This window comes from Dermacentor variabilis, chromosome 1 (genome assembly GCF_050947875.1).
Source record: "Dermacentor variabilis isolate Ectoservices chromosome 1, ASM5094787v1, whole genome shotgun sequence".
NCBI lineage: Eukaryota > Metazoa > Arthropoda > Arachnida > Ixodida > Ixodidae > Dermacentor > Dermacentor variabilis.
Genome location: NC_134568.1, coordinates 235,001,337 through 235,027,089, shown reverse-complemented (window position 1 = coordinate 235,027,089; position 25,753 = coordinate 235,001,337). Strand labels below are relative to the sequence as shown.

The following is a 25,753-nucleotide window of genomic DNA, read 5'->3' as shown; positions in this document are numbered from 1 at the left end:
CTCTTAATCACTTGTTCGTGTAATTAGATCAGGACGTCTTGGGTGCTCAGGTGCTGGCGGAATCCATACATGGTCGCCGGCATCTGACTCGTCTCGTCCAGGTGTGCTTGAAGTCTTCTGAGAACCATGCGTTCCATAAACTTGCCCACACAGGACGTGAGCGAGATCGGGCGCATGTTCTCGATCGTCAGAGGTTTGCCGGGTTTCGGTATGAACCGTACCTCGGCCTCTTTCCATTCTGCGGGCAACTTCGAGCTTTCCCAGGTTCTGTTGATGTGTCCCAGGAGCCAGCGTGCCGCTGCATCGCTCATGTTGTTGAGCAGCTTGTATGTAATGGCGTCCGTTCCGGGTGCGCTCGTCTTATTACTTTCGTCTGTGGCTGTTAATAACTCCGCGATGGTGAACGGTTCATCCAATGCCGGATTTTCCGGTCCCCCGTACTCCTCCGGTATCGGAAATCGCCCTCTCTCCGTCTTGAGCTCAAGAACCCCCCACCATCCCTACTCCCCACCCTCCCCAACCCCCCCGAGCGATGGGAGACCTTGTTGTCCAGCCCCGACCTAGCGACCCAGCGCGCGCTGGCGGCTAGGGGCCAGTAACTGCTGGACGCATAAGGGACCTGAGAAGAAGGTTCGACCCCGTCTGGTGCTATAGGTGCACCAACCTTTACTAAGCGCCCAATAAAAGTTTATTCTCTCTCTCTCTCTCTCATGTGCCTGTGTCATATATATTTCATGTCAACGTTGTCGAATAAACTGCAGGAAGTAGCGCCTGTCCTGTGCATGACCTTCCTTTTGTGCCGGGTCTCTTGTTTGTGCTTTAAAAATATTTGTCAAGTATGCACCATCTAGGCCCACAGAAAGTTCTTGTAGGCTTAGACATCGTCTTCAGAGAGATGAGACAGGAATGCGTAGACTAATGGTAGTGATGATAACTGGAAGACAAACGTACGATTTGCTACGCTAAACCTTGAGAGGGGTAAGAAGAGAGATAAATATGGAACACAGGGAACGAGAGAGAGGAAAGTGCTCACAAAAATGACGTCGGCATGTCGGAGTTCATCTATATGAGCTATATATCTATATCACTTGAACGTAGGAACCTAGGTAGCGCCTTCATCGACTTTGCGTGACCATCTTCAGGCTTTCTGTGCTTATCAATCAGTCAGGTCGCATACCCGTTTCTCCCACTCGAGCTTCTGAACGCCTGCTAATTTGTACGATGAGCTCCATCTGACTCCCGGAACTGTTTGTCAGGAGCGTAATCACCTACCATACATACGAGGCCGATGAAGGTTTTGAAGTTGCAGTTCCAGTTGACGTGAAGTTACCCGCTTCGCAAATGTTACTCCGACCGTAGTTGATGTCTTACAGCTATACAATCAACAGTACTTGTCTTGTTGCAATTTGATCCAGAGACAAAAGAAAGCGTAACGCCAACTCCGTGCAGATTATAACCTCAATAACGTCCTCGCAGGAAAGATGGGACTTGTTCAAGTGCGCATCTGTACAGGAGCGGACACATGGCTTATTTCGGCGCTTGCGAAAGATTATTATCTGACAGGAAATACGTCGCGCCATTTCATATTCACACACCGCTGCAGATGAGCCCACCACGCACGCGCCACTGGCGCCGAGCTCGTATTATGCACCGTACCGCCCGCAACCGGACCCCTGTCAACCTAAACCTCTGCTCTCCCAAAAAGAATACCTCGTCCACGAGCTTTTATTCGCTTTGATTTTTCCTACTTTCACGACAGTCGACCACATTCTGATAGAAGACGTTTGCAAGCCTCAACTTCGCAAGGATTACTCGAATAATTTGCCCGCCAATAGTTATCAACTCAAGTACGGGTAAAACCTCTTTCACGTCGGCAACTAACGCGAGTAAAGCCGCTCCGGGCGGCGACTGGCGCCGGTGTATCCGTCGTCGGAGACGCCGCATCCGGCGTCCGCCACCTGAGACGCGCGAGCGCCAGCGGCGTCGCAGGCAGCTGCTCTCCCATGGCGGGTTCCATCTTGCGGGCGGCCGTGCTCCTGGCGGCTTCGGTGTTGCGCTCCCACGCGGTGTGCATCGTGCCGGACGAACCGTTCCGGGAGATCCGCAACGCCAGCGAACAAGTGCAGAGCCTCATCGAGTACTTCCGCACGGGCGCAGAAAAAGGTACGCACTTAGTTCGGCATACTGACTCATGAATCCACACTCGTTTCACAGTGGTCATGAGTGAGCACGAGTGAGTGACGAAACGCGTGAGTGGAACGTCAGTATTAACGCGAGTGAATGTCAGTCAGAAGGGGTATGCGAACGCGAGTGCGTGTCGGTGAGCGTGGGTGGGCGTGGGTATGAGCGGGAATGGGTGCTACTATAAGAGTGAGAGGGCGTCAGTGCGAGTGAGTGCGTATCTTGAAAAAAAAAATATTGGTTATCGGGTGCGAGGGAGCTACCATTTATTCTGCAAGCCCACACGTGGAAGGTAATGATTTAATGTCATTTCTATGACGCAGGGTGCGACTATTGAGAAATGTAAATAATATTACTGCTGGATAGCTACGTACCGACCATGGCTTGGCTGCTAACATTTAGACACGGAAACGACTAAAATAACTAATCCGAGAGAGAGAGATAGAGAGAGAAAATGCTCGTGTCCGATTGCGCGTATTTGAACTCCCCGGTGGCTTTTCGACATTGTCAGGTAAACAAAAAAAACAAACGACGATGGCTACGGAGTGTCACTTGGTCGACAAAGATCCCGGAATTGATATGACAGATGAACCAGAACAAACCTGGTACGCCCGTCGACTTTGTTCCATATAGTAATTGTGCAGTAATTGCGCTAAGTTCGTCCTAATCGTGGACACTGCGTTCCTCCTTGTCTGTGTTTGTGTTGGTCACTTTGCAGTTACCATACAGTTACAATGAAAGACCAACTATCCCAAAAGCTAGTCCTCTCAAGGTCTCCTTATTGACCGGACTGTTCGTTTATCTTAATACATCTGCGGTATGGAATGAGAAAGTGCATAAATAGTTTTGAAGGCATAGCCTACTACTGTGTAAATTGATTGATGGCTTTTCTGTAGCGTCACTTTCATTTTATTGCATGTTAACGCTCTTTCGCGCCTTTCACAGTGGTGCTACGGCGCAACGCGATAAATGACCATTTGGTATACACATATTGTGGAGGAAATACACGAAGTAGAGACAGAGAATAAACGTGTAATCACCTGAATCAGTGACAAAGAGTGCTTCTCTTTTCACCCGAGGCAAGTGGCCAGAAAAAAAAAAATACGAAAGAAAGACGACGTGTCTCATTGTGTCTTCTCATCTTTTGTCCCATGTTTCGCGCTTTTGCGCTATGTGAATGATATTCTCTGTGTGAACTATTCGGCAAGACAGCACGTCCGGTCAGCAAAGTCCGGGAAGTGTTCGCCTAGAAAGCTTCAATAGCTTTAAAATAAATCTCAAGATCACCAGAATTAATCAATACGTCAATATCAAGGTGGCTGTATACTTGAAGTTTTCGGCATTAGAACTGCTGCGTTAAAACTAACGAACCCAAGGCTTTTTCGAGTCGCTCCGTGTAGAGGCATCTGCTTTAGAAGACACTCACTCCAAAATATCTACGAGCCTTTCTGTCATCTAGCTTTTGAAAAGAAAATCGATCGTTTGTTTAATTCGAAATGCCTGGTCTTTTCTGAACAATAATCAGTCGCTCAATTGCGCGGGCGCGAAATCTTTCTGTCGAAAAACAGCCTTTTCCTAAGCTTATGTAGCGGCCTGGCACGCGCCCATACGCACCCGCCCTTTTTTAGCTTTCTCCAGTAAGTAGCCATGAGCACCGGAAACGCTGTCAAAAAGCAGAAACCAATCTTCACAAGTTAAGCGGCAGTGTCACCGTTCGTCTAGCGACGACGACGACGACAACAACAACAACAGCAAACCTTTCCAGTGCCAAGTCGAGCCACTAAAACGGCCTATATATGTACCGATGTATTACCTGCAGTAAACCCGCCGTGGTTTGCTCAGTGGCTATGGTGTTGGGTTGCTGAGCACGAGGTCGCGGGATCGCATCCCGGCCACGGCGGCCGCATTTCGATGGGGGCGAAATGCGAAAACACCCGTGTGCTTAGATTTAGGTGCACGTTAAAGAACCCCGGGTGGTCGAAATTTCCGGAGTCCTCCACTACGGCGTGCCTCGTAATCAGAAAGTGGTTTTGGCACGTAAAACCTCAAATATTAACGCGATAGCGTTAAGGAGCTCGTGTCGCAGAAAAGCCGGTGTCGTCGGCGTCGGCGTCCGCGGCGTTGGCCGTGAGCGATAAATCACGGCAGGCACTTCATAAATAAAAAGCAACTTCCAAGATGGGCTGGGTGGGAATCGAACCAGGGTCTCCGGAGTGTGAGACGGAGACGTTACCACTGAGCCACGAGTTCGATGCTTCAAAGCGGTACAAAAGCGCCTCTAGTGAACGCGGTGTTGCCTTAGAAACGAGCTGTTTCTAAGGCTCAGGCGTGCGTCGTTTGCTCAGGCGCTCATTTCGTTGTCGCGCCGAACGCTGCGTTGCTCGACTCTCACCGCGTCCGATGCGGGGCGCGTAGTCGCTGCGCCGTAGCCCAATACCCCTTGGCGGGTCGACGGGAACGCTGTCGCGTTCCACTCTTGAAGGCGAAGCTTAAGCGTCCTCCAATTTTTATTATTATTATTACCTGCAGTAAGTTCTTTACTTTTGAGCTCATTTGGCCTCATATCGCGACGTAGGACGATTTGTTTTTGGTTCGGAGCCCACACTTTGAAACTTGATGAGATGACAAGACCAAATGAGGTCTTTTGGAAACGTCGCTTCTATAGCCATCCGTACGCGTTGACCTACCACGGTAACGAATCCTGGCAACGGGGCCGAGCGCGAGGCGCAGCGTAACATTGGGCCCTGTGGAGCTCGCGCAACAAGCAGCGTGTGTAGACGGGAAAAAATTGTGGCTTTTTCTGATAACGGCGACGCGTTGCTAGACATATTCCCTTGTATGCGCTGCTGTCCCCGAAAGATACGTGTGCAAAGTGAGCTAGGAACTTACTGTCTGTTATAGAAAACACTGCAGTGCGTTCAGCTCTCGCCTGTTCTCGAGATATTGCATATAGTCACGTTCGATGTTCCCCTGACATTTAGTGATGGCAGCAGTACCTTATGCAATGACATTATGTCGTTCGGCATTTTCCCCAGAGCTGTAGTTAGTGCACGGGTTACACAACGTTGATTGGGATCGAATCCCGGCCACAGCGGCCGCATTTAGATGGGGGCGAAATGCGAAAACACCTGTGCACTTAGATTTAGGTGCGCGTTAAAGAACCACAAGTGGTACGGATAATTCCGTAGTTCGCCACTACAACGTGCCTCATAATGAGATCGTGGTTTTGGCACGTAAAACCTTGCAATTTTTTTTAACACCACGTTGATTTAAATTGACTTCACTACGCCGGTACGGCTGCATCTAGCAGGCAACAAAACGTTCCCGGAAAGCAGTACACTTAACTAGTAAAATAAGAATTGATTTTAGTGACAAATACTTGACTGGTACGTATTGCATAACTCCGTGAATTCGTTTTATTGAATTTTATTGGCGTAATAAAGCCATTTTTCCCCTTTAAGAACAGTTATATCGCAAAAGATTATTTTTTTCTAACATTTGTCCCATTATCTCAGAAACCGCAGTGCTCTGAGCAACTTTTCACCAGTATTTAGTATACCAACCAAGAGATCTACTGTAGTAGAATGATTTCCGTTGAGGTAAGCGTTATTGTTAAACAAAAAATTTAGTGCCTAATAACAACTAAAATTTGCGTACAACCAGTAAAAATTTATAAAGATAGAGCTCGACAACATTAAGGCAACATTCCACTATATAAAAAGAAGAAAGAATTCTGAACACAGCGATATGTCATTATAACTATGGTAACTTCTACGGTTCCTGCGAAAAAGGGTCAACAATGTGGCCTAAAATACATGGCAGGTATAGGGCATATCCTGTTCCCATAAGCGTTTACACCGTTTCTTTTCTTCCGGCTTTCAGTTCGGTCAGCGTATATGGGGTCGCTTGCTAAAACCGCATTTGACGAGAACGTGTTATAGCATTATCGCTTATATCTTTGCAACCGTACGTACTACATCCAGGCGCTTTACTTTGGTATCGTTGTGTAGAAGAAAGGCGCCATTACTCGATCAGGCATGTGTCGCTTTTACAGATGCCGCCGTTGTCGTGCCACGCATGACGTAATCGGAGCTAAATTTAGCCTCTCTCTCCGCTTTCAGGAAGCATAGCTCGGCAAAATGTTTGTCGGTCCGAGCGGGAGTGGTCGAGTTTGAGAGAGCTCACTCATTCGTACTGTATAATCCAACAAACTCAAACCAGTGTTCACCAGCAGTTATAAGGCCTACAAGTGTGCAATTTGTTGCAGAAATTTCCAGCTTGTTGGGCTACGCCGCCACCAGCGTTCGACACGCTGATTCCAGAAATGATGTTAAAGACTCGGGCAGCCAGACAGAGGGGTGCCAATTCGCGCCCACCACCTTTGTCCACGGCGGGCTCACTACGAGTAGGGAGCGCGCATGATTGCAAGATTACACCGTAGGACCTCCACTAGCTGTATGATAAGTTAACTACGCGAGCTTCGTAATGCGTGAATAAACGTCACTTGTGTATTTGGTTACGTCATTTCTGTAGTACCCGTACACCAGTACGCACAAGACATTTCACGCACCCGCATACTGCGGACGCGGCCCCTATTCAGTCTACGCTAATTTTTTTCCCCTTATGTGAGCGATTGTTCGTGGTCATCTTGCTACTATGTAAAAAAGGCGAATTTTTTCAACTCCAGGAATATTCGCACTTTGCCTGCGGTCGCACTTAAAATGCGTGTTAGGCCTGAGACTAGGTCGAGCTCACACATCTTGCTTTCCCGTTGTATACCGTGTGTCCCAGCTAACGCTAGCCAAGCCACTCAACAGAAAAAAAAAAAGATGACAAAAGAGCACAGTACAGGATACGATGTTCAGACCTACAGTGTTCGGTTGTCAGACATGTAACAACGGAGCACCGTAGGTATTAAAACTGTATCTTGCACCGTGCTTTTTAAATCTTTTTTTTTTCGTTGAACAGCTTGTCTAACGTTAGCTGGGACACACGGCATTCCGTCGCTGATGTCATACAGGACCGGTATTCACAAAGTTCTGACGGCGGAGCGGTTCGTAGGAACATGCGTCTGCCAATATAGCGAAAGCAAACATCCGCTAAGGCTGGCCCAATGACAAAAGCTTCTCGCGAACGCAAAAACGTATCAGCGTAATATGATATTACGCTGATACGTGAGCATTTCAGAACTACGAACGAGGACAGCCACACAGATGGTCGTTCCTTGGCCAGCGCCAGCCTTTAGCGCGCGCCACTGTCCCTCCCGCAGGGGTGACACACCGCGAGTTGGCGCAGTTCGCGGATCGGTTTGGCAGTCGCATGCTCGGCAGCGTGCAACTGGAGAAGTCCATCGACTATCTGGTGGAGCGCTTCCAGCTGGACCACTTCCAGGACGTGCACACGGAGGACGTGCTCGCCGTACGCTGGCGCCGACAGCACGAAATGGCGCGCCTCGTGCGCCCCGAAGAACACGCGCTTCACATCCTCGGCCTGGGCGGGTCGTCCGGCACGCCGCCCGGAGGAGTGACGGCGCCCCTGGACGTGGTCAAGTCGTTCGCAGAGCTCGAGATGAAGGGCGTCAGCGTAAGCTGCTTGGCCCAGAGTATTCAATACAGCACGCGGCTACAATTGGCATGAACTACTTAGAAGTAAAACTATAGTGTGGGCCAGTGCATAGGAATTGGAAGCGTTAGTACTGATGTTTCTCGGCTCACTGCCGTTGGAGAGCTTTCACTTCTTTTCACAAAAGTGAGGCGCTCCTCCTTCCCGTATAGTATGAAACAAGGATCCGAGATAAAGGATTTCTTTTCGGCTACCTCTAATACACGATGGTACGGCTCACATTCGTACCGTGGAAGGTAACGTTACAGTCAGAAGAATTCGTGAAAAGGTGTGGGAGTAATGTCGATGCGCAGTATAGGCCCTCGCTAAAACTTGAAATCATACTGATCTGTAGCGCGGATAGGAGACTCAGTGACTGTGGAATTCCTGCGTCGAATATCAGAGGAAACGTATCAACGATGGTCTTGTAAATTTAACGTGAGCGCCACGAGAAATTTTTTTACGATATCTGTGTACTATAGCATGGTTTCTTTCTTGTCTTCACTGGACACTTATATAATCTTTGTCAAAATATGTCGGAGTGCCATTGTTAGTTTCGCGTATCACGGCCAGTGCACCGTAACTCACGAGAGGGTCAAGGCATTGATTCGGGCTAGTTGGTAAGTTGCACTGGGAACCTAGATAACACTAAAGATACAGGGACAGGCATATCTCTTGTGTTGTCGTTTCTATGTCTATCCCTGTCTTTCTAATGCTCTTGAGGTTCCCCATCGTGAGAGGGAGTAGCGCTAACCATCAACGCCTTTTCAAGCGTATATGTAGCAACTAAAGTTCCATATGAGCCCCTTTACGCGCCTCCGCGAAAGTTCTGGTCACGCACGCAGTGATTTCGAGACCTTTGACATCTGTGCGCGCTTTTATCACTCCCTAAAAAACGTCGCGTACGCGCGCTTGAGTCATTCAGTACGATATCGAAATTTATATACTCGCGTTACTCTATAGAGCAACATTGACTAATGACGCCAGCCTTTCGGCCGAATCGTAAATGGCGTGCTCGATAGCACAGTGATCAGTTCGAAGGCATGGCAATGCAACACTGAGATTGGCAAAACGCATGGCTTCGCAGGGCTGCAAGTGATCAAATGTGCACGCAGCCGTCTCGGCCTGTCTGGGCGCACCTCGTCGCCGCGCTGATCATTCTCTCCGCGTTGCGGCGATCGCAGGTGAACGGTCACATCGTGCTCTACATGCCGGAGTGGAAGGGCCACGGCAACTACGCCGGCTACTTGCTGCAGGGCACCACCAAGGCTGCGCGCCGCGGTGCGCTGGCTGTGCTGTTCCGCGCACCCGAGCCGCTCACCGGCACTGCGCTCTTTGCGGGGCTCACCGGCTACGAGAAAGACGCACCGCGCATCGCCGCCGCCGTGCTCACCAAGCAGGACGCCGACCTGCTCGCGCGCATGGTCGACCGAAGTATGCGAACACGACATAACGCATGACCTCCTCGCGGCCGAAATTTTCATTCCTTCACAGTGTAAAAAACAGAAGCCCTCGAGTGTCCAGTGAATGTGCCTGGTTAATTTCACTGCATGATACGCCGAATATAAGAAACGACACGTTTGCAAGACAGGGGTGGCTCGTAGTATAACAAACGTCCACATTTCTTTGTCTTTCTCTCGTTTTTAAAAAGAGCCGCCCCTGCCGAGGATAATCGAATAACAAAAAAAAACAAGTAAAGGCATGTATAATCGACCGTGATCGGTGTGGCGCGCACCGTGCAGGACAGGAAGTAATCGTCCACATCAGCATGGACCCCGGCGAGCCACAGCAGGTCGTCTCCCGGAACATCATTACGGAATGGAAGGGGACGAAATACCCCAAAGAGGTGACTTCGCTATTGCTATCGGGTACCTCTGGATCAGCGGCCGTGCGCATTCAGCTGCATTTGACGGCAAATGACTAGTAAAGTGCAGGTCACGATGTCAGTGGGCGCGTTTTCGCGACTAGCTCGTCGCGTATAGGTCTTGCGCTTGAATATGACGGAGATGATGGCCAAGTAAGAGGGATGAAAACTCGCGCTGCTGCATTCGCATTCATATTATAAAGCTTACGTGAGCGATTACAGCACCAAATCCTCTCGTTCAAGTCCACTGTTGATATTGCGTCATAGAGGAAGCCACGCTAAAAGAAACCGTTCTACACACCTTTAACCCGTCCGCTCAGGAAGCTCCTAGGAAATGCAAGCCCTTCACACCGAAGCGAATAGCGCTAGATCTATCCACCAAAACACATACATACGATTAGCGGAAGACGGCTAGAACGAGAAGAGTGAAGCTCCACTAGAAATCTTGATTCGAAGCCAGGGACAGCGATAATTTGTGCTTCCGCCACTGCTCTGCTATCAATGCTGCAACTCCGTCTCCTTTACGAAGAACGTTCAATATCAGCATAGCCTTTTTCGCATGAAGTAAGTATGCCGTGCCCTCTCCGTCTCGACACGCATTGCTGCTGGGCGAGCCCTGAAGGACAGGTCCCCCTTGTAAAACACCCATGAAGCTGCAGTCTCGCGGTTAAACCAATACTGTAATCTAGGTAAAGCAGACTGAAATGTCAAGCACACGTCTTGCACGAATCGCATAATCTAGAGCATCGCTGCACAAGAAGCTATTCGACACCACTCATCTGCAATAGCGTGGCTTTGTCAGACATACATGTGTTTTAAAGCGAAACTTTCTTTGCTTACCATTCCATGGTTTCGTCTGGTTCGGTTAGTCACCGGTCGGCTTCTCGCCAAGTAGATTGGCATTCACTTTAATAAATAAATAATGCGTGCCAAGCGGAGGGATTCGAGCCTCGGTCCCCCAGCGCAGCAGCCCGATGCTCCAACCATTAGGTCACACCCGCTTTCTCTTTCTTTATTACTGATTTTGTCAAGATAAAACAGAGCGCAATCGGCAAAGACAGGCTGACTCGTGTTAACCACTATCTATTTGAGATGATTGCCGTGTGTTGATGATTATGATTCCCACATTATGGCACATACCAACAAAGGGGGGGAGGGGGCGTTGACCAAAAAGTGGGCGGTACATATCGTGCGAACGCCAGCAAGCTCTTGAAGGTGTTCACCACGTGTTGATGATAATTATGATTTCCAAACGATGGCACATACCCAGAACGGGGGACCGGCCAAGAAGTGGGAGGTACATATTGTGCAAGGAGGCTTTAAAAAAAAAGAAAACTTTATATCGTGCCAGCGCGTCAACTAGCTCTTCCAGATTATTGCCGCGTGTCGATAATGATTATGATTTCCACACTATAGCACTTACTCACAACGGGGTACTAGCCAAGAAGCAGCCGGTACATTTAAAATAAATAATAATAAATGAAGAAATGCAAGCCTATACAAGATTTGTCACATTCCGTATAGCGCGGGTACGCGAGAACACGTGTGCGGCAGTTTGCATTACGCCAAAGGCGTAGGAGTGAAATCCAAATTTATAGCATTTCATTAAGCGCTTCACAAAAGCTTCGATTCACATAGATGGCAACAGGCGTTTTCTTTTCTTTATTTTTTTTTGTTCGTTAGTGTCATGCGAAAGAAAATTATGGCGCGGTCGTGGTTGTCAAGAACAATGCTTTTGGTGGGAATTAAAGGCTCAGCCGAAGGATAAAGTGAAGATAGGTCTGATAGAGAATCAGTCCAGCTCTCATACCTGAATGGAGCATGTCAGTGGAGGAACTTTGAGTAGGCGGAAACGAGGAAATCGCGGAACGCCAAGATATCTCTGTCAAGAGAGGTGCCTCAGAGCCGTGTGTGCCTGCGTGACGAGATGAGCTCGTTGGTATAGTTCCTCAAGGTGAATAGGTATATCGCATGCAGGAACAAGGACGCACGGAGAAACGAAACGATACGCTGTAAGCGTAGCTTCGTGTCTTCGCGTGTCTATGTTCCTGTGCGCACCATACCTATGGAGAATCGTGTGTGCCTGCTCGGCATCGCAGGTGCGTCGTTTCGTGACGGGGCTAACGCCTTTGCGTGCAGTACATCCTGCTGGGCGCGCACGTCGACAGCTGGGACATCGGCCAAGGCGCTGCCGACAATGCGGCATCTGTGTTCATCATCTGGCGCGCCCTATCGGCGCTCAAGCGGCTCGAGCTGCGGCCCAAGCGCACCGTGCGCTTCGTCGTGTGGACGGCCCGCGAGCAGGGCATGGAGGGCGCCACCGAGTTCTTCCGGCGCTACGCCGCCGACAGCAGCAACACGACGATGGCCATGGAGCTGGACCTAGCGGCGTTCGCGCCCACGGGCTTGGCGCTGTCCAACGTGCGCAGCAACGACACCGTCTGCATCGTGCGCGAAATGCTTAAGGAGTTCGAGACCATCGACGCGAATGGGCTGACGCGTGGCGGTGGCGCGCCTGAGCTCCGCTACTGGCGCGAGGCTGGAGTCCCTGTAGCGGGCTTCAACACGGCCTGGTACTACCACGACGACATGCGCCACTCGGAAGCCGACACCGTGTCCGGCATTCAGAGCCAGGACCTCGACCTCAGCGCCTCCATGGTCGCCGGTCTGGTGCACATGCTCGGCCAGATGGAGCGAAAGTTGCCCCGCTAGCACCGGCCGAAGACTATGCGGTGCAAGTTACGACTCTGCAAAGCTTCGGGGCCGTATTATGTTAGAGCTCACGGGTTTTGCTTCAGACTTGCTTAGCCGAATAAAAGGCTGAATAAACATGCTTGTTACCAGGGAAATCATGTGCATGTGTCCTTTCTAGTGCAGTTTTCTCGTGTATATTGTTCATCTTGCACGAGGATTGCGTTATATATAGAGAACCAACGATACCTTACACTGTGGAGTCACTCCATAACATCAGCTTTACTTCAGCTTTTCGCTTGATGACAATACTAAGAGTAGCGCAAAGAATAACCCCCTTGTCTATGGAGCACTGCACGGGGCCATTTTTTCTGGCCCGGCCCGAGCCCGAAAATGTCACGCGCTGGACCACCTAGCTGAGTCCGGCCTGGTGGTTTCAAATGCGGCCCGTACCCGACCCAGTTCGGTTCGACCCATTAGCTCTTGAGCCTCGACGAACCACGATCGAGTTCTCGGTTGCTGTGAAGATAATACTAGCTAGCCACACACAAATTATTTGCAAGATGCAGATTTCAGTGCATCAGATTGCCCCGCTAAAGTTGCCGCTGAAAAATAAATTATCAAAGAAAGAATTACATTCTCTGTTCACAATGCTTGTGTGTTAAACAGTGATATGAACCACCTGAATACACCTTCCAAAGAGTGCGGCAATATAGTGTAGCGAAGCATAGGTGAACACTCCTGTACACACCACCAGCCATGTCATCTTCCGTTGAAATCTAAAGTAACCAATACAACGTACAATGATGGAGCTCAAGCCAATAAACTTAGCGGAAATGTAAATTTAGATACGCCAGTCGATTGGCAGTCAGAATGACACAATACACTGTCCCTAGAAACTATTTTAGCTCCATTAAATAGAAATTAGTGACACGCAAGGGTAAGACTCTTGTGCAATCGTATTGTCACATGGAACATGCAATTTTTTACATTGCCTTACTCGGCTTCCTTTTAATGGCGTCAATTTTTTTCAGTCGTCAATTTAGGCATCCGCATTTCGTAATATGAGCAAATTCGGACTCTCTCTACTTTAGTTTCAACATATAGGAATTTAAGCACGGTGAGCATACAGCTTAGACAACGTAGCTTTTTTTTTTAGTTTATTTATCGCGAAGCATTGTTTGCCTCATTCCGGGCACGTTGCGGTGAATCGGTACACGTAGGTAGATTCCTGTCTCGCCCCATGTTGTATCTCTGCAGTAAAGAGAAATGCATGGTCGACAGTGGACTCGAACCTCTGTCTCTTCGAGCACAGCAGCCCAATGGTCTAACCACTTGGTCACCGTCGCCCGCTTACTTTGCGCCGAAGCCGACTGGCTCTTTGAGACGTCTCGCGCCCGTGTCGCCCATAAGGTTCTGGTGTTATTTTTCCTCATGACAGGTCGCGCTGTGAGGCGCTGTGTTAGAGTGCACCCCCGTCTTCGGGGATCGGTTCCCATTCCTCAGTACTTTCCTCTCGGCAGCTAACGCTACGTAGAAACTATGCGGCGTTATTTGTGCTGCCTTCACGATCAACCCACGTTGATCGCGTTTCAACGTTTCTTCGCCAGAGTACAAACGTCATTGACGTACTGACATAGGCCGTATGACAGGGACCTAGATACGTACGACAGCATAACACTTAGTCGCAGATCACGTTACAATACGTGTAACCCTTGCGTACGCCCCTTTAAATACCTATATAGCAGAACTCAACAATTTGCGTCGAACGGACAAAGTAGAAATCGTGCCGTTGCCGTGATACGATTGTCGTCTTGTTGCTGTCGTTTACAGCTACTCGATATTGTCACGTGGTGGTGACGTTGAAGAACACAGTAGCAATACTGTGAAGGACAAAACTAACTTTTACTGGGCGAACCTGTGCCCATAAAAAACAGGCTAAACTTATAGCACAACGATAGCGGCGAACACAGTCGGCGATCGTCGAAAATCTGATCAGCGGGTCAAGCGCGTCGGCTTTTATACAGCAGTCATCGAATGTTCCAGACTAATCGTTGGGACCCGCGTGCCATCTACAAAGTTCTACACCATTCGCGTCACGCAACGAAATCAGATAACACAAGGTTCGGTCACAGACAGCAGATGGAAGCACTGGTGACATTCCAGAAACTTCCGATACATGTAGGCGCGTCCTGCGCTGTGCGATAACATTTGTTAGGCGGTGAAACGTGTCGCCCGATAAAGACAAACAAGTACACGTGTAAATATATCAAAACGCATTGGGACACCTGGTAACGCCTTGCGGAACCCCAAACAATGCTAGGTAACCATACCTGCAACATGTTTCGCATAACATCGATTCCCACAGTGTGTGGGTTCTATTTTTCTTTTTTCGTTAAGTTGAAATATGCTTATACAGTTTGTTTACGTTAAACCCCAGGGAACCCGCACAGCGCTGCAAAAACATATATAAGGCAATGAACACGAGCGTTGAGCTATTTAATGTGAAAATACTATGCAAAAGAAAAATTCACTGAGAGAATAAACTTTTCTGCGTTGTGACCTATCTTTGCCATCCATTTTAATCTACGTTAAAATACGTTGCAGCATCCAAAACTAATTAGTTGCACTAATTAAACTACACTTAAAGTTAAACTGCACCAGATTATTCGACTCGCTGGAACAAATAATGAAAAATAAATGGAAACCATTTGCGAATTGCACTACGACATAGCCCACAACTTAATTTGTGGATGGATTTTCCAGAATTTATTTGCTGCCATTTAATAATAATAATATTTGGGGTTTTACGTGCCAAAACCACTTTCTGATTATGAGGCACGCCGTAGTGGAGGACTCCGGAAATTTCGACCACCTGGGGTTCTTTAACGTGCACCTAAATCTAAGCACACGGGTGTTTTCGCATTTCGCCCCCATCGAAATGCGGCCGCCGTGGCCGGGATTCGATCCCGCGACCTCGTGCTCAGCAGCCCAACACCATAGCCACTGAGCAACCACGGCGGGTTTGCTGCCATTTCATTTAAATACTCTAAAAGTGCGCTGAAATTTTGTTTCATTCTTGTTTTTGCGCTAAAACGATCACACATAAGGCAATGCAAACGTGCACATTAATGACTGCGGACGAAAATCTAGAGATTTCTGGGCAGCAACGAAATGTTGTTAACGACGCTATATACCGTTAGGCACGTCTGCTATTGAAAAATGTAACCAGTTGTATGTTTTTCGTTGATTCCTTCTGTGGCTGCTATACAAATGATACTTTGGGAAACTGAGTACAGTCTACGACAGACAGACAGACAACGAACTTTATTTTGAATACAGTCTAAGAACCTTTTTCTGATTTTCGGCGAGTACAAATAGGTTTTCATCTCTTCAACGCCACTGTAATGCAAATATATGTTTAACTCGTCGTTATTTCTTTCCGACTCCGCGAAATCTTGCCACTAGTGAACTTCATCCTTCGCTATCTATACATATATCTATACTTGGCTAATACGCTTCCCCTCATAGACAGGCGTGACCGCTGTCAACCTGTCACCTCAATTCGAACGTCGGGCCATCGGTCTCTCTCCTGAGCGTGATCACATCTAGGAATCCGAGGTCTTTATAACCTGCGAACAACGTTCATCAGTGTTTCCCAGTGCGGCGTTTTCCCAGTTATCGAAGAGTGCCGCTAATGTACACTAATCTGCGCGGTGTACCGCTGCTGTGTCGTGGCCTGCCTGCCCCGGCGTTCTTAAGAACTGACAGGCGCCACTGAGCTGCAGTTTTTTATAATCTGCAGTTCTGCCGTGTTGCAAATGGCATGCCTGGGCACATCATGGGCCCGACTGAAGCCCTAACCCGGTCCAAGTCCGAAGTTCCTAGGTCGGAGCACAGCCCGGGCCCGAGTCAGCAATTTGACACCCGACCCGGGAATTCGGGTAAGCCCGAGCCCGTGCAGTGCCCTAATCATTTGAGAACACTGACCTCATTAAGTCGCATTACTGCGGTTTGTAACAACCGACACTTTCCAGGTGGCTTGACCACACTGCGCACAAATTACATTGAACAGTTGTTATCATCCGCTAATCAAACTCTTAAATCTCTTGCAACAAAATAAAACATCAGTATTAAGCGTAAACTTCCATCTGAAGTTCTTATTTATTATTTGCACTCACGGAAGTCATACATTGCCCAATATTTTCGCTAGCCGTCCATCAGATGTAGCTAAAATCGTGCCTTCTTTTCCTTTATGATTGTTTTATGCATCGCCTTCGTGTAAAGAACTGTTCTCTGTCTCTTCGTAATGAAACTTCCTTCGTGCACGCTTGCCTTGTCATTGCATACGTCCAAGAGTCGGGAACTCGTCAAGCTCGTTGGAGATTTATTTTATTCTATTCCAATATCGTGGCAGTACCGGTAGGACTCTCATTATCACGACGCGTTATACTCAACAAAAAAAAAAAAAAATCACAACGCTTCCTCGATAGACAAGTTCACGTACGTTAATGACGGGCGTAAATGCGCCCCGTTTTGTTCCTCCCGCGACCTTGCCGGGCGTCGGCCGAAGCCGCCGCGCAGTCTGGGCTCGGCAAATGCCGGGTGGCGCTCGCGCGCGCGTCCTATAAAAGCGCGCGCGGCTCATCGATCTCGGCAGCCGGCGGCGGCCATGGCCAGCGCCCCGTGCTCGCCGCTGCGGCGCATGCGGCGCCTCATGGACTCGCTGCCCGAGGAGCCCCCGCCGTGCCGGCGCGAGCTGGCCAGCGGGCCCCTGTGGCGGCGCGTGTTCGTCGAGCTGCTGGGCAGCCTGCTCTTCACCGTGTTCACGGTGCCGCTGCAGCCGCGGAGGCAGCCGGCCGAAGGCGGACCCCTGCAGTGCAGCGTGGCGATGGGCGCGAGCGCGGCGGCGCTCGCGCACTGCCTCGCCGGCGATTTGAACCCGGCGGTGACGCTGTCGCGGCTCGTCGGCCGTCGCCTGAGCGTGGTGCGCGCCCTGCTCTGCGTGGCCGCCCAGTGTTCGGGCGCCTGCCTGGGCGCCGCCGCCCTGTACGGACTGGTGCCCCGCGACCAGCGGCCCGCGCAGCAGCCGCCCCAGCAGCTGGCGCAGGGCCTGCACGCCAGCCAGGCCTTCGGGGTCGAGTTCCTGGGCACCGTGCTGGTGGCACTGAGCGCCCTTGCCGCGGACCGCGCCGCCTCGGGTCCCCTGGGAGTCGCGTACGCGGCCGCCGCGCTATTCGCGGTGAGTGCGCGCGCGTGCATGGTGCGGGCCACACCTCCACCCCCGAAGAGAAACATGTGCACCTCGTGCATTAGGCGTGGTACCAGGCTCGTGCGTTGCGCGTCGCTTCGCGGTGTCTGACTCTCGCAAAAGAGGCAGGGCAGCTCACCTGGTTCGAGCAAAGGCAGTGCTATAGGGTTTTAAACATTATGTGCGCATGTTCTTTTCGAAACCAAGTCTGTCTGTCTTTATAGAAAGTTGCTGTCAGTACAGGCTGCACAACGAAGAAATACTGGAAGAAAAGATAGCATAGAGATTGACTACAGCTGTTAAGTATAAAATAAAAAGCAAGCACAGTTCCCCTACTTCAGCCGCGTGCCACTGTCAAGCAAAAACGAACGTGCGTGAAGAGGGTAGAGGCATTTATTCGCGAGAACTACAGAGAGGCGACCAGCTTAACTTATCGCGTGTCCTCTCACAGAATGTACATGCCACCAGAAAACGCTGGCAGTCCGAAAGCGATACATGATGATACAATTGACTAGCAGTTTGTCGTTGGACAAGCGCGCAGTAGAAGCACACATTTATTCATTTTACCCGGTGTCGTAATAAGACTGGATCTTTCATTTTGCCGCAAACAGCCGTCACTAGCGGTAAAAAAGAAAAAAAAAAAAAGCTAAGTAACGCTCGCGACGTACTGCCTCTGGCGTCCACATTCAAGGAACCATTATAATAAACCGCATTTTAAAAGATCATCGCACCAACCCTCATCCGTGTCGTCGTTTAATTACCGTGTTTTATCGACTGTAATTGAGTCTCTAATCCCAGTAGCGCACCTCATATCTTAAAGACGAAATAGCTCTACAGAAAAAGAAAAGTAAACACAACTTGTAACTGAATATTTAAAGAACCTCTTTGTTTTTGAATGCGGAACGTCGGCCTTCAAGCCAATGTCGTATAGCGAAGTCTAAAGATACGTCATCGTAAACATGGCTCCGTGGAACAGATGGGGACAAAGGTCACTTTACACTGAGAGCAGCAGCTACAGCTGGGAGGCGTGAAGGGCTTCTCGTCAAGCGACAGTTCGAGTGTCTGAAAATGAGTGCACTAATGCAGACCAGTAACTTACTTTTCCGCATACCACGACTTACTCACATTTGAAATGTATTCAAACTGTTAACCAATGAGTTTATCAAAAAGAATGTTAAGTTATTGCCGGGACATTGTAGTTATCATGCTTTGCTTCCAATCCAAGCATTCTTCTTCAATTTCGTCATTGGGGGCGTTACACAAAACAGCGAGTGTTCACATTAGAGCAACGTACTGCACAATTGCATCGGATACGCTGATTGATATCTAGATGGACGCCGAAAGCAAGTACCGAAAGCAAGAACTCGGGTACACAAAAAGAGCTCTACGCGTGATATCGGTAAAGTTAGACAGCTGTTCACAAGAGTGGAGTAAATGTTGTTCTCAATTTATAACAGTGCAATACGGGATAGCTACAGAAGAGGGCGCACACAGCGCTGACTTCGAACACTTTGATTCTGCAAGAGCGGACATATATAAACAATGAGAAAAACGTAGATGAAAAAAAAAAATAGCACGAAAAAAAATGAAGCACATTGTACGCATCGCAATCCTAAAGTATATAACATGCGCAGTATGGATAGTATACGATATTCGACTATCTTGGCGGCAAGCGTTACATTAGATGGACAAACTTGTAAGTATGGTAATGATAGGCTCAATAAGCATGAATGCGGCGTTAGAAGGAAAGAAGATACCAGATTGGTAATTCATTGCCAGCCGTGTGTATGCGTGGCCCGGACTTCACGCGTACGAGGATGCTTCACACGCATTACAATCATTCGACAAGAGAAATCCTCGAAGCAAGTGAGATTAGTCGCTTGGGAGTGTCATGAATTACCATGACGTCACTGGCCCTGTCCAATAAGGAGTTAGCGTATCTGGGCGTTATTGGCGGTAGTCATGACACGAATGCACATCAGTTCCATTTTGTTCGTGCTGTTATTTTTATTTCGGTCTGTTTGTTTATGTCTGCTCTTTCGGAATATAAGTACTGGACATTAGCGCTGTGTGCGTCCTCATCTGTCCCGGTCCCTTGTTGCGCAGTTCTAAGTTCAAGATGATCAAGCAATAAGCCCAAATTCTGACGTTATCGACTATAAGTGAGGTGGTCCATCTCAGGCAGAGTGTAACAACAGTGCTAGGAACATTGAAACGCGTCAGTATTTTTGCACATTTGCTTAGCTTTCTCTCCGAAAGTTTTAGGCAAACCATCCCAAAGTTGAACTTAGGGTGGAGGAAACACGATATGCGCCACCTAGTGACGTTGAACCGCGGTCTATAGCACTAACCGGACACCGTGCTCTGCTCATGTGGAATATTAGTGGCGGTGACGCGCTCGCACGTCAGCACATGAAGGCTTCTTAATTTTGCACCGGCCGCTTGTTACATTATTTTCCTGAGCTGTCCTATAACAATCTGATTGCTGTGGAAGGCTTGAGGTTTTGCGTATTTTAACAACTACATTTATATCGATTTTACTTCGTGTAGAAGTGAAAACCGAAAAAACAAAGATAGAAAGAAAGGGGTACATAAACAGCAGCTGACGCTATATTCACCTGACTAAACTCTATAAAGAACAGCCACCCAGTTCAGTTCACGCAGCAACGGCAGCGTTAGCCCACAAGCGATGATGTAAGATAGAGGTAAAGGTGTTGAAAACGATATTGACAGAGAAAGTTGCCGCGAAAATCTGTTTTCGTTTGTGCTGTCCTGTTCGTTCCTCTTCTGCATGTGTTTTCCCGCGTAAGCCTTTTAAAAAGTGTGTACGAGGTGTTTTTTGACTCACTGACACTGGACACCTCCCTGGAAAAAGCTGTGGGGAGGAGGCCGTGGGCGAACAACCGCACTTACGCCAGAGAAGTTTTGCGAATACAGGCCAACAAGCCAAATTCACAAAGCTTTTCTTTCGCCAGAACTGTTTGCCCTGCCGCCTTCGCCAATGTAATATGAGCTGTCATGATGGCCTGGTGGCTGCCCTTACATCTACCGCAGCCTATACTTACTGCTTTGCGAATACGAATATAGAACATCAGTGCTCCATCTGCATCCCCAACGCCTTTGTTGTGAAGGCTGAAAGTATCGATCAGTGAATGCTAGTATACGCACTGCTACAATATTTGACTAATGATCTATATTGAGAGCATTAATAAACACAATATGCTGTAAACATAGACAAATTGATTTTCAGAAAGCATGCTTCTCTTAGATTAGGCCTTCACAAGGTTGACTGCAGTCCTATTTAGCTTACCAAGTATTACTACATTACAATAATGCTCTTGTCCGCACACACCAGGAATGTCAAAACATTAGAGACGGCTTTATGCAACCTTGCGAATTTTAATCTTAAAGTCCTTCTTTGTCTTGGGCCCTTAAGGCTGAGTTAAAATAGGAAAACAAGCTCTCCCGTTGAAAAAGTCTGGACTAGTAGTGGAGGCACAATGGAGAAGTCGTAAGGTGAATTTTCCAACATTTGCATCGTGTTTCGGTGCTGTTTTGTTTAAAAGGTTACCCCACTTAACGTTTGGGCGATTTTTTTCTAGAATGTAATACTGCCAAATTTGTCCCGTTAAAGGTGGCTCAGTACGCTTTAAACTATATAAAGCTAAACATATAACGCTATTTCACTCGAATTTAATTCAGTCGTTTCTCGACAAGCTGTTTATCATTGAGAATATTCTGTTCGCATCCAGACTACTGAAAAGGGCAGAAAGAACGAATTCAACAATGCTAAGGTACTTTAGGCAGTTGCGCCTCGCATGTTCAACATGGGCGTAGCACAGCAAATCTCTAAAGGGTAGATGACCATACTCAGTGACAAATTTCTTATCAAGAGGCACAAATATTCCAAGCAAGTTTCGTTTCCTTTCGGTTCCACTCATGCTGCTCGATTACATGCGTCACCGCGCGAATTCACCTGCAATCCCCCGCATTCACGCATTGTAACGACTTCTGGCGATCATGTTCAGCTGGTTTCGTTCCATACTTTTCTGCCATTAATGCTTCTGCTGTGTCCAATGCGAGGCCTCTGCTGGTAAGTTTTCACTGCTGCATAACGTCAACGTCAGCTGTTTTTCCATGACTAAACGTCATTTAAGTCCAATGCAGTTGAGCTTATTTTTATTTATTTTTTAAGCTCGGCTTAGAGACAACGACCTTACTGTGAGCATATCATCTTAAAACCGCCACTAACTAAACTCATTGTTCCGCTCTATCTCTTAACTTTCACCATGGGGCCGTTTCTAGCGCGAATGTTTTTATTCAACACATGTTTGCCTTTTGTCATTAGCTCGCACGAAGCCATGCCTTTGTTATGGCCAGGGTCCACTGTTCGGCGCAACGGACGCTAACCAATGAATTGTAGGAAAAGAATCCTAGCGAAATGCGGCCTCAGCTACATTTCTTTCTTTATGTTTACTAATTTGTATTTTGCTCTTTGTTGTTCACGCAAACGATTATCAACAGGCTTCATATACTATATTTCACATCTGAGTACGTAAGCCTCTATGCGTTGATGAAGACAAACGAAAATTCTCAAGGAACAATCCAACAATAAAGTCACTGTTGTTCAGAAATAGTCGCCCACTGCTGCTTAATGTGGGATAAAAGAGACACCGCTGTGAGGGCTCAATCACTTAAGCGGTTAACTTCAAAAGTCAACCCATCTGACTGAACCAGTAGCAAGCATACTTTCTTTCCGCATTTATCTTGTTTTCTTTTCTTAGAAACGGGCGTACGCATACTGAAAGAAGATGAAATATACATTGACAACCATTTGGCCTGAATTGTTATTTTCCTAAACTGAGAAGCCACTTCCAACAGTGTGCGTCAAACTCATAGAACGGGCCAGTTGTAGATTTTTCAGCGTCTAAAGTGTATTTCATTGCGTCGTCCCTCTTTCTTTCAAGTTCAAGTTTGCCCTCTCGCTTTTGAAGGGCGAAAAAACGTAAAGGAAGTTCAGCCAGTTTCCCAGTAGTCGGGCGCGTAGATTTCAACGGGCTCAACACGCTTGTTCTCAACACGCTTGAGCGTTGCATGCGTCACCGCCAGGCACCATTTGTAAGAACAAGCGGTGTAAAGAAGAAAAAAACGCATGGCTTACAAACCCCGTCGTAAGTAAGGAGTTAGAAAAGAAAGAACAACACTCTTCTATGGACTTGGCCTCTACGCCACCGCGTGCGAAAGCTCTGGCCAGCGAGTGCCTGGTGAGTTAGGGGTGCTACACTCGGGCCATTTTCTTAACTTATATGACATTCGACGCATACTCGAGTGAAGAGAGATTAACTTTGAACACGCATTCGCCGTTCGCAAGCGTGTAGCAGGCGTGCGTCCCGCTCCCGGCTCGCTGCCGTCGCCGCATGTGGTATGCGCGCGACCCGACGACGTACCGAGCGCGCCAGCGTGCCATTATCCTGTCGTGGCAGCGCCGGCTCGGCGCTGGGCCCATTTATCACGAGAGGCGGAAATTTCTGCGGGCCTCCTAACAGGCCAGACCACAGTGTGGAAGCTGCGCCTTCGGGATATACGCGCGGAGGGAAGCAGGCGGGGTGACGACGTCTGTTACCTTTCAGTGGAAAGGCCGTCAGTCGGCTGGCCGCCGTGGTGGTCCGGCAGAAATTGCTGCCAAAATCGAAGTCGGTCAGACAGAGCCCGTCGCCCCTTGTGGCCGGGGCCACATAAATTTCTTCTTTGGGCTGCCAGCCTTCTTTTTAGAATCCATTTGTGGTCTGGAAGAAACGGAGGGAAAAACCATTATGGGAAGAGTCGCGCCAACCGTGCGTCATCCCTCGACTACGCGGCGGCTGGCGCGAAATCTCCCAACTTTTGGCGCTCGACTTCACCCCCTCCCCGCCCCCTTTCTTTTCCCCCTTTTGACATCATTTCGCGTGCGAATTGACCAAACGGCGAAGTTGAGCGGGCCGCGAAGTGTCGGGACTACGCAGTGAAAGTTAAGCTCGAAACACGATCGATCTGGTGCGCTGGCGAGAGCAACCTTGCGTTGTTGGGCAAGGCGGTAAGCCAGCTATATAGAATAGCTTCTGTTAGACAAGGAAGCACTCCGGTGCGGGGATTCTCTGCCACATAACCGCGAATCTTCAAGGATGTATACGCTCGCGATAGTGAACGATGCGAGATGTATAAAAATATTCTGTTACAAGCTCCGTTATGTACACGGGACTTCCAACATAGATTTCGTCCCGAAACGTACCTGCAGATGGAGGATGACTACACGCGTGCCGGTAAAACTGTTCCTAAACAAAACGAGCGGCGAACTGTGCATCGAGGAAGCGTATACGGTACACAGTGTACTCAAAAGACAACAGGCAGCCCCCATACACTCACTCTAAGCATGTACGCTGTCCATATAGTAGCAAACATTCTGTAGATTATCTGTACAGGTCCTACACACTGGATATTTTGTCTACTCATAAGTTGCTCTTATTATTCCTATACATAAAACCCATAGGCCTCTGCTGCGGACAAAGATTGATTAAAAGCGTTAGGCTGTATGTTTAGAAACAATATATATATATATATATATATATATATATATATATATATATATATATATATATATATATATATATATATATATATATATATATATATATATATATATATATATATACACATATGGTCCTATATAAAGCTACGATCCACAGATTGCCTATAGACTGAGAAACTCTACATAGGAATTGTCTACAGATACTTCATACATGTCAGAAGGTAAACTTAGATTTTCGACAAACAATTTTCTTTATAGGCTGACCACCAGTGACCCAATCGCTGACTCGATCTAATGTCCGCTCGTATTTGGCGCGCGCTTTGGCGGGCGCCTCAATATTTCCTTATCGGCAGAACACAGCGTATGGCAGTAACGCGGCTCCCTCGCAAATAATTTGTCACAGCCGCTGAAGAACAAAAAAAAAAAGAATATTCGCTAGCGGTCTTCAGGAATCGTTATTTCAACACAAATTCCTGAAGTTATGCAATAGCCTTAAGAATTAAATTATGGGGTTTAACGTGCCAATACCACTTGTAGACCACCTGGGGTTCCTTAACGTGCACCTAAATCTAAGTACACGGGTGTTTTCGCATTTCGCCCCCATCGAAATGCGGCCGCCACAGCCGGCATTCGATCCCGCGACCTCGTGCTCAGCAGCCCAACACCATAGTCACAGAGCAACGACGTCGGGTCAATAGCCTTAAAACTTCAGCGGTTGCATCATCTTTGTAGCTCGATCGTTGTCGCTGATCGGACCAGACAAACAATTGTAAGGTGTGCCCGAAACCTATTTAACAGAACGGCTTAGGCAAGCAATTTCCTGCAGCTCTCTCAATTTACTCAAACCGAACTGTTTATTCAAGTGCATTTTATTACAGAAATATGTAGCTTTATTTAAGTTGTGTTGGAAATAAATTTGGCAAATATAAGTATGAATGCAGATAGAAAATGGTGCTGAATGAACCAGTTAGTATTTGTTGATCTTCTTGTAGTCATTTTTTATTTTCTTTGTTTTTAGAGAAGTGCCTTTGCAGAGCTGCTCCCCACAGGAATTACCTACAAATCTGCAGGGCGTATCCTGCGTCTACTTCGATCGACACGCAGCTTATTCAACTGACTGTCGCTAGAGATTTTCTGCATGTGCGAGAAGAAATGTTATTGCAGAGCGTTACCTGAAATCCGGACGCAGGATAGGCTAGGATACGTATAAATTGAGGCGTATAAATCTCATATCGCAGCACAATATGTCACACACACACACACACATACGCACACACACGCACTAGCACGCACGCACGCCGGACGCATCGTGTGTATAACTTTCTAGCGAACAATTTCCCTGCGTGTTCTGGAAAAAACAGCGCCGTGAAGCACATGCCCTTTCTCTCATGCAGTACCGCTTCACGGGCGCCGGCCTCAACCCGGCGCGCTCGCTGGGGCCCGCGCTCATCACGAACACGTGGAATCACCACTGGGTACGTGCCTTTCATGCATCGAGTATCCTTCAAATACAGGTTTTGCGTAATTCTCAAACACTGCATCCACCCGATGTATCCCTGCAACACACTGCTTGAAAATGCGGACGCTCTGTGCAACTGCA

At 48.2% G+C, this 25,753-nt stretch overlaps 2 protein-coding genes across 2 annotated transcripts in view; both read left to right on the top strand.

Annotated features, from left to right (window-relative positions):
* The first annotated feature begins 1,669 nt into the window (after positions 1-1,669).
* On the top strand, positions 1,670-12,495 carry LOC142559729 (carboxypeptidase Q-like). Its single transcript, XM_075671320.1, has 5 exons — positions 1,670-2,163; positions 7,451-7,764; positions 8,967-9,216; positions 9,525-9,628; positions 11,786-12,495. The coding sequence occupies exons 1-5, from the start codon at positions 2,004-2,006 to the stop codon at positions 12,356-12,358; spliced, it is 1,401 nt and encodes a 466-aa protein (XP_075527435.1). The 5' UTR covers positions 1,670-2,003; the 3' UTR covers positions 12,359-12,495.
* Positions 12,496-17,009: 4,514 nt separating this feature from the next.
* Positions 17,010-25,753, top strand: part of LOC142559724 (lens fiber major intrinsic protein-like) — a 45,062-nt gene continuing 36,318 nt past the window's right edge. The window contains exons 1-2 of the mRNA XM_075671309.1: positions 17,010-17,579; positions 25,548-25,628. Coding sequence (XP_075527424.1) covers positions 17,010-17,579; positions 25,548-25,628 — 651 coding nt within the window. The remainder of the gene's footprint in view (positions 17,580-25,547; positions 25,629-25,753) is intronic.

What these genes read in the sequence shown, in the direction of transcription:
- LOC142559729 (XM_075671320.1), top strand. Translation starts at nt 2,004, where the DNA reads ATGGCGGGTTCCATCTTGCGGGCGGCCGTGCTCCTGGCGGCTTCGGTG. An exon ending in CCGCACGGGCGCAGAAAAAG is followed by an intron (nt 2,164 to 7,450) that starts GTACGCACTTAG and finishes TCCCTCCCGCAG; the next exon opens with GGGTGACACACCGCGAGTTG. An exon ending in TCGAGATGAAGGGCGTCAGC is followed by an intron (nt 7,765 to 8,966) that starts GTAAGCTGCTTG and finishes CGGCGATCGCAG; the next exon opens with GTGAACGGTCACATCGTGCT.